Source organism: Microchirus variegatus (genome assembly GCF_963457635.1).
Source record: "Microchirus variegatus genome assembly, chromosome: 2".
NCBI lineage: Eukaryota > Metazoa > Chordata > Actinopteri > Pleuronectiformes > Soleidae > Microchirus > Microchirus variegatus.
The window spans coordinates 42,210,497-42,227,077 of record NC_139803.1 but is presented as its reverse complement, the minus strand read 5'-3'; the positions used below and the strand labels follow the sequence as shown (position 1 = coordinate 42,227,077).

General features: G+C 44.4%; 1 protein-coding gene across 1 annotated transcript; it reads right to left on the bottom strand.

The window, feature by feature from the left end:
• Window positions 1–3,990: 3,990 nt before the first annotated feature.
• Window positions 3,991–12,929, bottom strand: fam234a (family with sequence similarity 234 member A). The gene is made up of 12 exons (XM_083910192.1): window positions 12,862–12,929; window positions 10,698–10,986; window positions 10,502–10,612; window positions 9,651–9,833; window positions 9,448–9,572; window positions 9,221–9,356; window positions 8,203–8,335; window positions 7,977–8,120; window positions 6,900–6,981; window positions 6,676–6,828; window positions 6,488–6,590; window positions 3,991–5,547 (listed from the first exon to the last, which is right to left on the bottom strand). Exons 2-12 carry the CDS (start codon window positions 10,951–10,953, stop codon window positions 5,324–5,326), a joined length of 1,650 nt encoding a protein of 549 aa, XP_083766318.1. The 5' UTR covers window positions 10,954–10,986; window positions 12,862–12,929; the 3' UTR covers window positions 3,991–5,323.
• Window positions 12,930–16,581: the final 3,652 nt, after the last annotated feature.

Below are 16,581 nucleotides of genomic sequence, written 5' to 3'. Positions count from 1 at the left end.
TTTTTCGTCTCACGATGTTTTGATTATCGCAGAATCATTGTATCACGATATCATCGGTATCGCGGACCATGCATCGTACGCCGTGATTGGCAGCGACCGCTCACTGGTCGATGTCGTGCGTCCGCAGGTCTCTGCTGTCTCCGTCCCTGTCGTCCTCTCCAGTACCACTTCGTCGACGCCGCTCTGCCGTGGTCGATGGCGCAGAGCTACTGCAGGACCACGTTCACCGACCTCGCCACCGTCCCTGACGCGGCGAGCACGAAGCTGCTGGCGAACGCGGCGGCTCAGCTCTCCGGCGGCGGGTTCGCGGGGAAGGCGTGGATCGGACTGCGCGACAACCTCACGAACTGGAGGTGGTCGTTGGCGGACGCCTCGCACTACGGAAGACGCGGCGGCAGCTTCAGGAACTGGGACTCCGGTCAACCGGACAACTTCTTCGGCGACCAGATGTGCGCGAAGACGTTTATCGGCGGCGCGTGGGAAGACTCGCGCTGCGTCCTGAGGAACCCCTTCGTCTGCTACGACGGTTCGGGGAAAAAAAAAACATTTGTTTACCAAATTTAAAACTCGGGTGAAAGTTTTCCCGACGTTTTTATTTCTCTCGTTCCTCGCAGGTGCAGCCGTCGTCGGCAAGCGTTTCGTTTTCGTGGCGCAGCAGTTGAGCTGGTCGGACGCTCAGCGGCACTGCAGGAGGCGCTACACCGACCTGGCCAGTGTCCGAAACCGCGACGAGAACGCGCAAATACTACGTCTGTCCGGCAGGGGCGCCTGGATCGGCCTGCACAGGTATGAAGAAAAGCGTTTTTCGAAAATTTTTGTCAAGTTTTCTCAGAAAAGATTTAGTTAAAGGTGCATTATGGGATAAATCTAAAGCAAATGGCCGTAAAATCCTCCTAATATGTCACAGAGACTCAGGAATAATGTTCATATAACAAACTGAACTCACCAACAACAACAGTACAGACAAAATATTTGCGTTAAAAAAAAATATTTTGCAGACTGCAAATCATGTTTATGTCTTGAAATCATGTTTTTTGGTCGTCATGTGGCGCCACCTACCGCCGTCTACCAATCATTGCAGTCAGTAGAGTCTCGGCTGCAGAGCAACCATGGGTTGCCAGTTAAGTCAGAAAACGAAACCTAAAAGACCTCGGTGTTTTGAATTTGAACGTAGTAACTGTTTTTTGGCCACATTCTTACATATGGCACCTTTAAGAGTTAGCAAGAAGCTAATGCTAAGGAAGGGTGTTCCTGGTATTCCGAAAAGTCGCGAGTTGCGAAAGTTTCGGGTCGAGAGAAAGTTTTTCCCGTGGGTAATATCCAGGAAACGCGCCATGTTTGATGAGGAAAAAAATTTGAAAAGTTCTTGCGGTGGAAAAAAGGGTCTAAGGATAATCTTTGTTCAGGACTCGGGATTGGTCGGATGGAAGTGAATCCTCCTTCCGGTACTGGACCGGCGGACAACCCGATAACGCGGGAGGGAAGCAGAGCTGCGTTGCGGCTAACCTGGGTAACGCCGGCCGTTGGTCGGACGAAGAGTGCGGCAGGAGTCTCGCCTTCGTCTGCTACGGAGAACGTGAGTTTGGACGAATCGCATTATTTCATTCGGCCAAACGCGAGATCCTTAAACTGGATCGCTGGTTGTTTTTCTGATCACAGGCGTCACCACGACTGACAAGCCCTCAACGACGACTCCTCTGACTGGTGCGTACATTTAGATTTACCCAGTTTTACCCCACGAATGTCATTTAAAGAAGGTCTCAAATTTGAATTGTAGCGGCCCCAGTGTTGAGCCTTGGGGAACACCACATAAACACCACATATAAAGTGGACCAGAACAAACTAGTCCTGAACCATTACACATATTTTTTTCACAGGTTCAGACTTGAAAATTCTTTCTTTTTGTCCAATATTTGAGTAAAAAATTAGTCCTTTTTTGTAAAATGAACGCCTCAATCACTGACCTTTGTCTCGTTACAGAGACGACGCCACCTTCGCCGCCTTCAACCGCGCTCACTAAGCCGATTCTCGCCTTTACTGGTGAGTCGGTTTTCTATTTTTTTCTATTTTATTAAACATTTTTGGTGCCATATATATATGTATACATATCCATTTTACAGACGAAACTCCAAATGAGACGACTTTGTCCAGCAGCGCCGCTACGACTCGAGGGAAATCGACCACGACGACGACGACGACGACAGAAAGAGACTCGACCGCACCAGGGTTTACGTCATCTGTGCAGTTTGAAACGTCAAAACTGGACCAAACTACATCCACTCCTGGTGAGAGACACCCCCCTTCATTATATCAAGTCAAGTATCCATTTTTTACAATTACTTTTATTCTAATATGTTGGAAAATTTAAAAATTAAAGTGGCCCCAGTATTGAGCCCTGAGGTACACCGCGTATAAACTGCAACTTGAACCTAGTTTCCCCCCCAGATACTTGATACTTGACTGGATACAATGAATCATCAAGTGTCAACTATTTGGAAATGTATATTTTTTTGCAATAATTTTTATTTAAATATGCTTTAAAAAAACAACATTTAAGTGGCCCGAGTATTGAGCTCTGAGGTACACCGCGTATAAACTGCAACTTGAACCTAGTTTTTTCACCCCCAGATACTTGATACTTGACTGGATACAATGAAACATCAAGTATCAAGTATTTGGAAATGCATATTTTTTTGTATATATATATGCTAAAATATGCTAAAAAAAATATGCTAAATTTTTATTTTTTTATTAAAATTAAAGTGGCCCCAGTATTGATCCCTGGGGAACACCACATAGAAGATCCTTCATTGTCCTAAGTTGGGATCTAAAATTGGTAAGGGAGTTGAATTTTTCTGTATTTTACTAAATTATGACATTTTGAATCATCTGCATAGAAAGTAGTTTTTATTTTTGTCAGAAAAATTTAAATTAAAGTGGCCCCAGTATTGAGCCCTGAGGTACACCGCGCATAAACTGCAACTTGAACCTTGTTTATTTACCCAGATACTTGATACTTGACTGGATACAATGAAACATCAAGTATCAAGTATTTGGAAATGCATATTTTTTTGCAATTATTTTCATTTAAATATGTTTTAAAATAATAATAATAATGATAATAAAAAATATTAAAGTGGGCCCAGTATTGATCCCTGGGGAACACCACATAGAAGATCCTTGGTTATTTATGTTTCTGTATTTTGTAAAAAGTTGTGAATCATCTGCGTAGAAATGTACTAACTTCAATCATCACTGATGGTACATTTATACAAGTACAAGTCATTTTTATCGTAATCTGTCCGAAAAATGTAAATGAAAGTGACCCAAGTATTGATTTTCCTCAGGAGAACTTGTGATTCACTTGGGACTGAAGTTCACGTCGAAGGCGAAACTGAGCGAAGACGACGTCGAAGAGCTGGTGTTCGTCGAGGTGAGACGCGAACTGTACGGAAAAAAACGTGTATTTTGATTTAAGGTAACGTACGTTTACTGTCACATCAGGCAAACTAACGATGCTAAATTTGTTTCGTTGTGTTCGTTTTTTTGCGTCAGTTTCACAAGCGTTTGCTGGAGTTGGGCCTTCCCTCGAGCCTCAAAGTGGTTCTGAAGAAACCACGGAAATAAAGAGGACGGAGGAAATAAAGAGGACGTAGGAAATAAAGAGGACGGAGGAAATAAAGAGGATGGAGGAAATAAAGAGGACGGAGGAAACAAAGAGGACGGAGGAACGTCGGAAGAAGAAGGTTCCCGACTTTTCTTTCTTGCTTCAATCCTTCCTTACTTTGGTCACGGGGGAAATTAAATGAATAATTTAACAAGATAATAAAATTAAGAACAAGGTAAAACACTTATGAACAGTGATTTGTTAGCTTCTTAAATGTGAATATTCACTTTTGTTTTCCACTCAAATTTCGACAATTTCACATTTTTTAATCCCACATAATTTTGGTGTTTCTTGCAACAAATTGGACAAAATTTCTCTTAAAAGTCGTTTATTGTTTCTTTAGAGTCAAGCACATCGAGTCTAAAAATAATACAGTTTCAATATATTAATAATAACGTACAGCGATAAACGTTCACCCGCAGCAATGACTCTGCACGATGAAAGGTGACTCGGCGTTATTTTTACTCTTCAGTGTGCGTCTGCATCACTGTTACAGCATCTTGGATTAAAGTAGCAGTCGTTGTCGAAATAAAGTCACCGTTGCAAATAAAGTCGATGATAGAAAATGTAACAATCCTAGTGTGTACTTAAAGGGATAGATCTGTGTATGAGGTTACCGACACACAGCCGCCTAGCAAGACTGTGAAAAATTTTTTTTTAGGCCACACTCCAAACTCGAGAAAATCAGCACTGCCTCGTGTGGTCACTTTGTGTCACTGACGTAAACCTGAACAAACACTTGAGTCACAAAACGACAGATTTTAACTCGCTAGCGGTGGCTACGGTGGATCGACAACTCCCCGCGTGCTGTGATGTAAAATCACCGATTTTCTCTGTGGACTTTGGTGTGGCAGAGTGAGCGGTTTACATTGAGACACGGTTCAGTTTCCATTCCATAAAGGCTGTTTAACAGCGAGATAAAGAGTCAGATTAAATTGAATAAATTGCTAAAGCCTCTTTTTTTTGCTACGTTCTCAGTTTTCTCCGTGCACCAAACCCCATAGAGAAAATCGTCGATTTTGTGACTTTAGTGTTTGAAATCCATCGTTCAGATGAACCTCGGTGACACAAAGTGACCACACGAGGCAGCAGCGGACCAGCAGCTCATGCGTCCCTGCGAGCTAAAAAACCAACGATTTTCTCTATGGGGTTTGGTGTGGTTTACCGATCGACGTAAAACTGCGTTTTAAGTGGCTAAAATCTTTGCTTTTCACTGAGCTTCATCGAAAACAAAGTGGCACTGTAACTTTAAAGGTCGATGGTGTCGTCTGTAAAAACAGCAGCAGCAGCAGCAGCAGCTAGCACCTGTGCCGACATGCGCCGCGTGACGCAAACAGCTGCTACAAACCCGAAAAACCACCTCCGCGGCGGCGGTAAATAATAGAGGAGCACTTCTTTGGTGCATGCGTGGTGCGATTCGAAAGATTTACAAGACGGGTTCTTTTGATTCGTCAGCAGGAGGAGATCATCATCATCATCATCATCATCATCATCATCATCAGCAGCAGCAGCAGAACGAGTGGCTCCTTGGACAAAAGTCAAGTGCGAAGGCAGACGCTGCCCCCGTTTGGCCACAAAATGATCATTTGGTTTTTTTTCAGCAGTAAAGTCTCAGCTAGTGTACGAACTTTTTCGCCCCCCGGCTCCCGGCTCCCGTCACTCGTCGCTGAAGCGGAGGCGGTTAAAGGCCTCTTTGATGTCGCTGTCCGTCTCCGAGCTTCCGACGCCGCCGCCGCCGACGGGCACCACCCTGCTGTCGGGGACGTCCTGCTTCAGCTTCCGTTTGCTGAGGACCACGGTGGCGTCGGCGCCGGCGTCCTCCGTCGCCGGGCCCGTTAGCGATAAGTAGGCGGCGTGGCGGCCGCGCTCCAACAGCGTAGCTGCGATTTTTAAAAACAAACAAAAAAAAAACACGGTTATAATGTCATTCACGGAAACTCCAAACTCTAAAAAAAAAAAAACGTAGGTCTGGGTTAGCTTCGTGTGAACCAAATGCAGGAAGCGGACGACAACGCAGGGCATTGTGGGTAAAAAAAACATACGCACGTGTAGAAAGGAAACAGAAGTTGCCCTGCAGTGACCGACAGATGAGCCAGTTTTCTTCTTCTTTGATTGTTTGTTTACAGTAATTGTTGCAGCGCCGCCTCAGGCTAGGAGGGGAATACGCTATTGAGTACGAAAAGTGTGAAAGCAAACTCGGACAGGCTGAACGTTACGTTACAACACACCCCAAATCGTGCCGAGTCTAACGGACGATCGGTTGTGAAAACGACCTACGATAGCTAAAGGTCTGCTTTAGCTATATATTGTCTTGTGGTAGCTGGTTTCGTCCGAGGAACTGTCGGTAAACGGGAATTCTGCGACAATGACGCCAGACCGCGCGAATCCTGTCAAAGCTGCGATCAAAATCCCGCCAAGTCTCGATATTCTTGTCAGTCACGTTAGACAATCGACTGTGGGAGAGGGGGCGTGGCCTATATTGAACGGGAAAGTCGAAACTTAGCTTAGTTCAAGCTCTTTGTCGCATTGTTGTTGTTGTCGTTTGGTGATTAATTGGGCTGAGGGTTAGCGTTAGCCCCAAGCGAACAGTCGCCGGTTACGTTAACTTAGCCCAAATAAACACAAATGATTGCGAACTTCTCTGGATCTACTTCCCGACAAAGTTTTAGACGAGGAGCAAGAGATGAGAACCCCGGGACAATACTGGTCTGGTGTTTCCGCTCTACGAGCCGCGAAAAAGAGCTAGCCCTTCGCCTCCTCCTGGACTCGAAAGTGAGAAAAAGTTACGATCATTTTAGATCAAAGGAGATTCGGGATCACCTTTGTACGCCACGACGTGGTCCACGACGTTGGCGGACTCCAGAAGAACCTCAGAGTAGAGCGGGTGCAGCATGTACGAGCGTCTGTCGCCGATCAAGGGAACCTGGGAAGCAAAAGGTTTGAGATCAGATATCGACATTTTTTTCGGCGAATCTCTTCCGACGTGAGGCGGCGGCCGGCAAACTTACCGTGGCGTTTGTCCGCGAGGGCAGGGCGCCGAAGAACACAAAGATGGAGACGAAGTTGGTGGTGTGGATGGAGGCGGGCCTCGGCGAGTTGGGCGCGGCCAGGAGATCGAGTTCCCACAGCGCGGCGCCGGACGTTCCGTCGAGGATAACAATCTAGAAAGAAAAACGGTACGTATGACGCGAGAGGAGCTAAACGTACGGACGTTCTCAAAAACGCGACGTACCCTCTTTGTGTGGTTGCCGACGTCCTCCTCGACCACGACGTCGAGCACGCCGTCGATGTTGAAGTGACCAAAGGAAGGCTCGCTGCGTGAATGAGAACAGATTTTTGACTTTGGTGCGGGAGTGCGAGTCATTTAGTGAGCGGCGTTAAAGGGATAGTTCGGAATTTTGGACACGAGACCTATTTTCCAACTCAGCCGGTGCGATGGAGACGTCTGGAGACGTTTTCAAGAAATTTCATTCCGTTCTTCTCGTTGCCGAGTTCGCTGGTGCTATGGCTAGCGCAAGTCAATGGTATCAGCTAGCATGGCATTAGAAACGCTCGTACCGACTCCACAGTGCATCGATGTACATATCTGTGTTGATAGAATAATATTTGAGACAAAACTAACCTCACGTCGCATGAATTTTTGAGGGACTACTTTCTCAGCAGCAGCAGAATCAGTCCGCCGCTGCCATAGGCTAACAGGAAGTATGACGCGCTGCTGCTGCTGTTGAGACATAAATCCTTCAAATTGCAAAGGTTGGTTTTATTTCAAACATCAACACAGATATGTACATCATCGATAGTCTGCCGTTACAATTGATTTGCCTCGGGTGCAATGTGGAGTCGCTATGAGCTAGCTGGTACCATTGACTTGCGCTAGCCATAGCACCAGCGTACTCGGCAACGAGAAGAACTGAATGAAATTTCTTGAAAAACGTCTCCATCACACCGGCTGAGTTGGAAAATAGGTCTTATGTCCAGAATTCCCAACTATGCCTTTAACTTCAGTTTCCAGTCAGAAGAGTTGGTCTTTCCGTGAGATAAAGCCGCTAACATGTTCTTGCGCTAGCGTAGACTTGTGTCCGACACACACTGTCTGCAGAGTGCGACGCGAGGGCGTCCACGTTGCGTTAGCCTAGCCCTTATCGAGTGATACCGATGTGTTGTTTTGTTTCTTTGATTTCTTCGGACATGCCGCGCAGTCGCCATTTCAGGCGACTTTCTAAACGTCACTGCAAATCTCCCGCGGCTCGTGCGTAGCCACGATAACAGATAAACGCCGACGTTACGATAACCCTTTTTCGTGTGCTACCTGAGGACCGTGCTGGTGTTGACTCTCCACAGTTGCTTCAGGGTTTTCCCGTCGATCAGCGTCACCGCGTTCTCCGTCACGAGCAGCAGGTTGGAGCGTTCGTTGGCCTCCTGCGTCCTCAGCACTCGCCTCACCGGGTCGGACCTGCGTCGTGGAGATAAAGCGTCAGCGCGTGTTTTTTTGCGAGGTCGTTCCCGGGCCGACACTGAAAAGACGGAGTTCTCACGTGTAGATGGGCACGAGGCCAGAGGTGGCGCTGGCTTTCTTCTCCCAGTCTTTGTCCTTCTTGAGGCGGCGCTCCATCCCCGCTTGAGCCTTCTCGGCGATTCTCCACAGAGCCAGGCCGTACAAGCCGGAGTCTGAATCGACACAGAGCCACAGCGCGAGTCAACGTCATCGTAACGTCTCCCGTCTTACGTGCAAAAAACGTACACGGTCCAACGGGAGCTCTCGCTGGACAAGATTGTTCTTCCCGCCACCGATGTTTTGCGTAAAATTCCAGCCAACGAGAGCTCGTGAAAGCAACGTAGCGTGTTCGGCTTAGAGGAGCAGCTTCGAGTTGCATTCAAGAAACCTCGTAAGAAAATGTCATTACGACTGCAAACACACATGCGGTCCATTTAGGACATAATACGGACAAAACGTCATCGCAATGTCTCCCGTCTTACGTACAAAACAAAGTTTTGAGCGTCGAGACCGATCGTGAGTCCGACAACGCCCGAACTGACCCAGATCCGTTAAAAAGACACACGTTAATCTCCAACATTTAGCATTCAACGCGTCCTCAAATCCGATCGCCGAAAAAACCGCATTCGGAGACGGTTTGGAAAAAGACGTAACACTGAGCTGCGCGGGAAGCTAATCCGCTAATTATTCCAGCGCAAACGCGAGCCGACTGAATCGTATACGGCCCAAAAGGAGCTCTCCGAGAAGACCGTTTCCCGCTAGTGATGTTATACGACGGACAAAGTGGATCCGACGACGGTGGACGTCACCACTACAGCAAAAAGCCTCAAGTTGCATTCAAGAAACCTCGTAAAAAATGTCATTACTACAGCAAACGCACCTGCAGTCCATTTAGGATAGAACTACGCAGCCCAGTCGACGTAGCTATCGGAGAATATTGTTTTCTCCGATAGCTACCGATGTTTTCTGTCCGACCCATCAATCGGCGAGCACTTGTCCGTGACACTCTTCAGCGACGTAATCTGCTGGGATTACCGAATCTTACTCCCGACTCTTACCTTGTTGGAGCAGCACGTAGTAAGAGCCGTGTGCGCTGCGATGGAGGAGATGTTTCCGCGTCTCCGCGGAGTCGTCGAGTGTCACCGTGGAGCCGATCTGGACTCCCGTCTCCCCGGAGAGGAACGCTAGCTTGGTCTGCAGATTACGACGGTGGGAAACAATCACAGAATCACTGACATGTTTGTCTTTCTGACACTTTCTGACACTTTCTAAGACAAACATTTACCTGTGTCTTATCGGACGCCACCAGAGCCACATCACCGACCTTGTCTCCGTCCAGGTCTGGGACGCCGAGCACGGGCACGGCGGTGTGTAGACCGGCGGGCCGAGGCTGCTGCCACTTCACGCTACCTGTGCACAAACGACCGTTAGCCTTTTCTCGAACAAACAAAAAAACAAAATGTGCGTGTGCGATGACGGGGGACGAACCGTTGCGTTTGAACGCGGCCGTGATGCTGTCGGAGTGGGACAGCAGGCAGTCCCAGCTCCGGCCCGTGTCCCCCTGCAGGCCACACTGGGCCCAGTGGAGCTCGGGGTGCAGGCCGAGCTCCCACAGCGTCTTTCCGTCCGTCCCGTCCACCGACATCACGAACACGCACGGCGAAGGCAGACCTGGAAAAACGCCGCGAGAGCGAGTCACCAATTTCACCGATTATTTAGCCGTTTGTTCGACTTGGTTAGACTTACGGCGTTCCCGCGGTCGTTTTAGAGTAAAAGTACATAAAAACTACCGTCACAGCGGCCGGTGTCGCTTCTTTTGGCCGTTTTTCACACAGAAACACGCATTAAAGCTCCCATAGAGTGGGTCCTATCGCACATATATGCAAGTTATATGTGAGTCTTGCAAAAGAGCCGATAGAAACCTCTCCTCACTGAAGCTCTCATCAGCCGCGCTGTTTCAGACTGAAATCTCACCCCCAGAAGACGGAACTGTCTTGTGATTGGCCAGATACCTGGAAGTAACATAATTAGCACGTCAGCTACTCATTATCGGAGTCAGACCCAGAGTCAGAGGACACTGTCGCAAGTGAAACACCTCCACAACGGACGATCTTCTTCTTCTGCGGTATGTACGCAACCCGGATGTGCCCGGACTGGTGCCCGGAGCAGGAGGATCTGCTTTTCAGGAGACGGGATCCTTACGTAACGATACCCAGCGTGTTCCAAACTTTAGGGCTTCGTAAACGAGGTAATGGCGCAGACACCAAAAAACAGCGTTAACGGCTTTAAAAACAAGAAACCTAAAGTTTCTTTGTGATTAAATGGAAACGGCTTCACACCTGCTTTATCGCACGTGTTGTTCACGGTCGCTTCCGTGGTTTTGAGGGCAAACACCACGTCCAGGACCTTGTCGGCGCTCGTGTCTTCAATGGCCAGGAAGTCGTAGGTGGCTGTGGCAAAAAGACACAAAAACAGACGACGTAAGTCAAGACTTAACACAACGGCAATAAGTCTCAACAGTTAAAGGGCACAGACCTGCTTCAGGGAAAGACCTGTTCCACGAGATGAGATACTGCGGTCGCACAGGACAGGGGAGGACGAAGGAGAAGGCAAACACGATGGTGAGGCAGAGGAACAGGGAGAAGAAGAAGACCCCCGTTCGCCAGTGGGTCAGTTTGGTCACGCCCAGCTTCTCCTTCCAGTCCGTCTTCTTCGGCTCGGTCGCCGACTCGCCTCCCTCCTCTCCCCTCTTCAGAGGGTCGCCCTCGGTGACGTGGTCCGCGGTGTCCATCGTCGCTTCAGCGCATTACTGACCCCGCTGACCCTGAGCCACACAGGACGGAAAAGCTTTTTATTTTTTAGTGCTGGGCACTAGCTTAACGCGCGATAACGCAATGTCGCGTTTCCACGAGGACTGACCGGAAAAAGACGCGCGATGCGTCATGTTTACGTGCCGCGACACCGGAGTCCAGGCACCGTTTACCAGTTAGCTCCGTTAGCTCCTTTAGCGCTATTAGCGTTAGCCTACAGTGGAACTGGAGTGGTCTGTTTATTAAATGAAAAAAATAGCGTACCTGTGTACTACGTATGTGTGCGTCGGTTTTTAAAGTTTATCGTTACTTTAGAGACTCATTTTAACAATCGGGAGTCACGTTAAAACATGACGTCACGCGCGTCTTTTGCGTTAGCGCTAACGTGCGTTGACGCGCCCAGCACTACCTTCATAACCTCTAAAATACTAAAGTCATATATTTTGCCACTTCATCTTGCCACATCAGCGAGTCTTTTCCCAACAGGAAACTGAACCGTGTGTCATTTTGTAAACCACTCACTCTCCCTGCACCAAAGTCCATAGAGAAAATCAGTGATTTTATCATCACAGCACACAGGAGTTGTTGATCCACCGCTGCCTCCATCACTATTTTTTATTTTTGCGACTTTTGTGTCTGAAATCCGTTGTTCGGAGTTAAAATCGGTGACGCAAACTGACCACACGAGGCAGCAGTGGCCCAGCATTTCCTGTGTCTCCATGAGCTTAAAACACAGATTTTCTCTATGGGCTTTGGTGCAGGTGAATGAGTCCGTCATACTCTCAATGAGTAGCTGAAATATGTCTTTTTTTTTGTATTTTTACCCAAGAACGTGTGGTTTTTCCGGTTCTGTACTACGGAACACATGAAAAGTACTACAGGAAACAACAGTGTGTCTGTCAGGTCCAGCTCTTTCTGCTTTGTCATTGTGTGACTGAGGCGATTCAAAAGGTGCCAGCAGCGCACAATCCAGAGGTTTCGCAACACAAAAAAACCAACAACAACAACAAAAACAAAGCCACGACAATCGCTAAAAAAACACGCCCTTATTATCTGTGATCTGTTCTGTCGGTGCTGCATTTTGCACGTTTTTGGATGATATTTAGCAAATAAATCTCAGATTTGTGCTCAAGTGTAGAAAACACTTCATTGTGGTTTGAGTAATTTAGTATAATACACTTCTTTTTTGGCCTAAAATTGTAAAAAAAAAAAATTGTCTTCTTAAGATAGAACAGGTTAGTTGTGTTAAAGAACTGGTGTGTGCAAATTCTGAAATTAAACTTCATCAAGTCAAAGTTGACTCATTTTAAATAAACATTGTTTACATGACAGAACTGATTTGCATTGCAGTTTTTCCTGTTCTCGATTTAAGGCTCATTAAGTGGTTAGTTTTACAGTGTTCTACTACTACGAGCTAAATTTGCTTGACATCAAAGTGTTTTTTAACAGTGTACTGAACCTCTGTCATGTTGTTTTTGATGATTTTTTTTGTGGATTTTGAAGGGAAAAAAACACAGCAGTGCAAACACAAACAGTGATTACTAACTGCATTAAATGCAGTTTGTTTGCACTGCTGGTTTAAAACACACACAACACTGACATGTGAAGGTGTTTTACTTACTGATTTTATAAATGAACAAAAGGCGATTACAACAACAAAACAACAAAAACGTTACCAGGAAGAACATTACTCCTTGAATGTGTCGGGTCACTTTCTACGTTCGTGTTAAATTCGGGGTGACTTGAACGAACTTGTTGATCTAAAGTAAACCGGGTTGTTGTGCTAGCTTGTTTTCTTATTAATGTGTTTATTTATTTACGGAAGTCCGCACTTCGAAGGTTAAAAAGGAAGAATGTAATTGAGCTTAATGAGACACGTCTTGACTTACTTTATTGTCCACGGTCTCCTCCTGTGAGCAGCGGTGCTAGCTCTGCTAGCATAAGGCCTGTCAACTGCGTAAACAAACACCGGCCTGGGCTTTTAGAATCCCTGGGATGTGTCTGTCAGGCATCGAAATCCCGTAACCTTATTTTTGTTTTGGATATTAAAACCCCAAAACTATATTAATCATAATCTAACTTTAGCGAAACGTTATGTAATAAAAATAAATAAAATAAAATGACTATAGTTTGAAGGCTACAATTCGACAGAGAGCTTCCTGACAGGCGAAACTCAGGGGTAAATAAATCAAGAGGTTTGCTTCCGGCATTTCGTTCGACACGCTGTGATTGGTTCATACGCTGGTTCTGAAAAGCTGCGATTGGCCGACGGGAAACTGAGCCCGCCCCTTTTGCGCGTGTGTGTGTGTTTTTATAAACTTTATTAAAAGAGGAAGAAGTATATGGGATAAGTGCTCCATCTAGTGGAATGTAGAGGTAAAACATCGTCAGGGTTGCTCATGGAGATTGTAAAGGCAATTAATAAATAAATAAAATATAATATAAATATTTGACGACAAAGAAAGAGTTTTGATTAATTCCTAAAATTTGTGACAAAATTGAGCGTCATTGTGATCCGTTTCCATTTGTTCACTGTCTTAATGTAGCATGTTAGCATTTAAAAAAAAAAAAAAGTATGTTAATGAAGGGAAACGCTGATAGAGCCTTTGTCCTTTTCAAGGCCTAATGACAATGCTAACATGCTAATCTTTAAGAAACTTAGTATTTAATGTGTACATTATCTTAGCTTAGCATGTGGGCATTATCCAAATAACCTAATAATGAAGGGATTAACTGGTCCAGCCTGTGTGTGCTACCAAAGGGGTAAGGGGCATTCTGCCAATGTTAACATGCTAATGTTGACAACTATACAATTCAACATGTTCACTGTCTTAATGTAGCATGTTAGCATTAAAAAAAAAATATGCTAATGAAGGGAAATGCTGATAGAGCCTTTGTCATTTTTAAGGCTTAATGACAATGCTAACATGCTAATCTTGAAGAAACTTAGTGTTTAACTTGTACATTATCTTAGCTTAGCATGTGGGCATTTTACAAATAAGCTAATAATGAAGAGAATGACTGGTCCAGCCTGTGTGCTACCAAAGGGGTAAGGAGCATTCTGCCAATGTTAACATGCTAATGTTGACAACTATACAATTCAACATGTTCACTGTCTTAATGTAGCATGTTAGCATTTTTTAAAAAAAGGATGCTAATGAAGGGAAACGCTGATAGAGCCTTTGTCATTTTCAAGGCCAAATGACAATGCTAACATGCTAATCTTTAAGAAACTTAGTGTTTAATGTGTACATTATCTTAGCTTAGCATGTGGGCATTTTACAAATAAGCTAATAATGAAGGGATTAACTGGTCCAGCCTGCGTGTTACCAAAGGGGTAAGGAGCATTCTGCCAATGTTAACATGCTAATATTGACAACTATACAATTCAACATGTTCACTGTCTTAATGTAGCATGTTAGCATTAAAAAAAAGAAGGAAAAAAAAGATGCTAATGAAGGGAAATGCTGATAGAGCCTTTGTCATTTTTAAGGCTTAATGACCATGCTAACATGCTAATCTTGAAGAAACTAAGTGTTTAACTTGTACATTATCTTAGCTTAGCATGTGGGCATTTTCCAAATAAGCTAATAATGAAGGGATTGACTGGTCCAGCCTGTGTGCTACCAAAGGGGTAAGGAGCATTCTGCCTAATGTAGCATGTTAGCATCTAGTGGAATATAGAGGTAAAACATCGTCAGGGTTGTGCATGGAGATTGTAAACGCAATAAATAAATAAATAAATAAATAAAATATAATATAAATATATGACGACAATGAAAGAGTTTTGGTTCATTCCTAAAAATTTGCGCAGAAAGCCGACAAAATTGGGCGTCATTGTGATACATTTCCCTTTGTGTTTGTGGAAATTGACCCTGTTAAATAACATCCCCATAAGATATAAATGCATACATACATTTTGTTTTTATAAAATTATGTTTATTTATTTTTGTTTTTATTGGAAAAAGTCATAAAAGTTTATTATTTTCAGATCACCCCTGATGTTGTAGAATAATCGTATATTAATAATAATAAAATGTAAACAGTTCAGGTGTCGTTATCTCATATTCCTCTAGTTTTTTTCTAGTTTTATTTTTGGGTTATTTATTTAAGATAAATTTGATTCAATATATAAGCAAATAAATGAACTGCTATATTATGAAGTAACAGAAAATGCAAGTGAGCGTTTATCAGAAAGCGTTGACTGACTTTCATTTTCGAGTAAACGCTCCTCGTAGGTGAGGCGCTGTTATTTCAGGTAGTTTGATGTCATTCAAAAGGCTTAATCACCAAAGACGAATGAAACTCAACACAATGCACAACTATGCACCAGGCGTGGCTCCATAGCGTTGATAAATATCCCGCTCTGTATCGTTATTTGTCCACACAGCTGCTGCAGGAGCTCACGCAGGTATGTAACACTGTTTATATCATTATTATCATTTCTGATTCTGAATCTGAGCTCGATTTGATATTATAAGAATTTGTACCATTAACGTAATCAACATTATTCTTTTACACAATGCTTATTGTATTTTTTTCGTGCATACCCTTCCTCTTGTGTGTTTTTTTAAAACAGGAAATTGCAAACAAATACCAGCAACAGCCAAATACGTTGCTCTGAAACTGGGCCACGTCGTTTTCACTGGCACGGGTAAGTGACAAAACATCATCAGGGACTATAATGGGTCCCATTGTCTTAAATAGATCAAATACAAACACCAAATGTATGTTTGGCTAATGCTAGTAGCACACTAGCATTAGCCAAACAGGCTAATAATAATGGGAATATCTCGTCAAGCCTGCTCATTACAAATGGTCCTGCGGTAATGGGCACATTGTAACATGCTAAGGGCTATATTGTTGAACGTCTTAGTTTAGCATGTTAGCATTTTCCAAATAGAAAGGTAATAATGGTAATAACTAGTCAAGCTAACCTTTAAGAAACTTAGTGTTTAACATGTTCATTGTCTTAGCTTAGCATGTGGGTATTTTCCACATGCTAAGCCAAACATTTCCAACTGGTCCAGCCTGTGTGTCACCAAAGCGGTAAGGGGCATTCTGCCAATGTTAACATGCTATTGTTGACAATTATACAATTTAACATGTTCCCTGTCTTAATGTAGCATGTTAGCATACAAAGGGATGCTCATGAAGGGACAAGCGAATAGAGCTCTTGTCATTTTCAAGGCTTAATGACAATGCTAACATCCTAACCTTTAAGGAACTTAGTGTTTAACATGTAAATTATCTTAGCTTAGCATGTTTTCCAAATAAGCTAATAATGAAGGGATTAACTGGTCCGGCCCGTGTGTGTTACCATAGGGGTAAGGGGCATTCTGCCAATGTTAACATGCTAATGTTGACAACTATACAATTTAACATGTTCACTGTCGTAATGTACCATGTTAGCTTTAAAAAAAAAGGATGCTAATGAAGGGACAAGCTAATAGAGCCCTTTTCATTTTCAAGGGTTAATGACAATGCTAACCTTTAAGAAACTTAGTGTTTAACATGTACATTATCTTAGCTTAGTATGTGGCCATAAACAAGCTAATAATGAAAGGAATAACTGGTCCAGCCTGTGTGTGTTACCAAAGGGGTAAGGG

What these genes read in the sequence shown, in the direction of transcription:
- fam234a (XM_083910192.1), bottom strand. Translation starts at nt 10,953, where the DNA reads ATGGACACCGCGGACCACGTCACCGAGGGCGACCCTCTGAAGAGGGGA. An exon ending in CAACACGTGCGATAAAGCAG is followed by an intron (nt 9,834 to 10,501) that starts GTGTGAAGCCGT and finishes GCGTTTTTCCAG; the next exon opens with GTCTGCCTTCGCCGTGCGTG. An exon ending in GGCCGCGTTCAAACGCAACG is followed by an intron (nt 9,573 to 9,650) that starts GTTCGTCCCCCG and finishes GTTTGTGCACAG; the next exon opens with GTAGCGTGAAGTGGCAGCAG.